Consider the following 1,254-nt stretch of genomic DNA (forward strand, 5'->3'; position numbering starts at 1 on the left):
CCATGGAGCAGAGGTGGGACATCCCATGGAGCCAAGGATGGGACATCCCATGGAGCCAAGGATGGGACATCCCATGGAGCAAGGATGGGACAACCCATGGAGCAAGGATGGGACATCCCCTGGAGCCAAGGATGGGACAACCCATGGAGCCAAGGATGGGACATCCTATAGAACCAAGGATGGGACATCCCATGGAGCAGAGGATGGGACAATTCATGGAGCAAGGATGGGACATCCCATGGAGCCAAGGATGGGACATCCCATGGAGCCAAGGATGGGACATCCCATGGAGCCAAGGATGGGACATCCCCTGGAGCAAGGATGGGACAACCCATGGAGACAGAGGTGGGACATCCCCTGGAGCAAGGACGGGCCATCCCAGGGGCCACTCCCAGGTGTCCCAGCCCCACCTTCCCGATGCGCTTCCCTTCCACCGCCAGCGCCTTCATCTTGGAGAAGTAGTGGTAGAAGGAGACCACGTAGGTGATGATGGACTTCTCATCCGGGTCCTCCATGTTCACATCTAGAGGGTGGTGACCAAGTTGGGTCATCACCACCATCACCCAGGTCCCACCACCAGGTCCCACCAACCAGGTCCTACCAACCCCCAGAGCCCACCAACCATGACCCAGGTCCCATCTCCTGTGGGTTTGGGATGAGTTGGGACCTCCAGGTCATCACCACCCACCCCCAGGTCCCACCAACCAACCCCCAGGTCCCACCACCCACCCCCCAGATCCCACCAACCACCCTCAGGTCCCATCTCCCATGGGTTTGGGATCAGTTGGGACCTCCAGGTCATCATCCCTTCTCCCTTGTCCTCTGTCCTACCAACCCCCAGGTCCCACCAACCACCACCAGGACCCACTAACCATGACCCAGGTCCCATCTCCTGTGGGTTTGGGTTGACTTGGGACCTCCAGGTCATCACCAACCACCCCCAGATCCCACCACCCATGGGTTTGGGATCAGTTGGGACCTCCAGCTCATCACCCCCACTCCACAGGTCCCACCAACCAGGTTCTACCAACCCTCAGGTCTCACCAAACACCCCCAGATCCCACCAACCATGACCCAGGTCCCATCTCCTGTGGGTTTGGGATAAGTTGGGACCTCCAGGTCATCACCACCCACCCCCAGGTCCCACCAACCAACCCCCAGGTCCCACCACCCACCCCCCAGATCCCACCAACCACCCTCAGGTCCCATCTCCCATGGGTTTGGGATCAGTTGGGACCTCCAGGTCATCATCCC

At 59.9% G+C, this 1,254-nt stretch overlaps 1 protein-coding gene across 1 annotated transcript in view; it reads right to left on the reverse strand.

Annotated features, from left to right (window-relative positions):
* LOC104385142 (spectrin beta chain, non-erythrocytic 4-like) overlaps positions 1–1,254 on the reverse strand; it is a gene marked incomplete at its 5' end in the record, with an annotated part of 28,398 nt that overhangs the window by 25,118 nt on the left and 2,026 nt on the right. Inside the window, one exon of the mRNA XM_009993558.1 lies at positions 411–523. Coding sequence (XP_009991860.1) covers positions 411–523 — 113 coding nt within the window. The remainder of the gene's footprint in view (positions 1–410; positions 524–1,254) is intronic.

The sequence above is a fragment of the Chaetura pelagica genome, unplaced genomic scaffold (assembly GCF_000747805.2).
Source record: "Chaetura pelagica isolate M959 unplaced genomic scaffold, ChaPel_1.0 scaffold1480, whole genome shotgun sequence".
NCBI lineage: Eukaryota > Metazoa > Chordata > Aves > Apodiformes > Apodidae > Chaetura > Chaetura pelagica.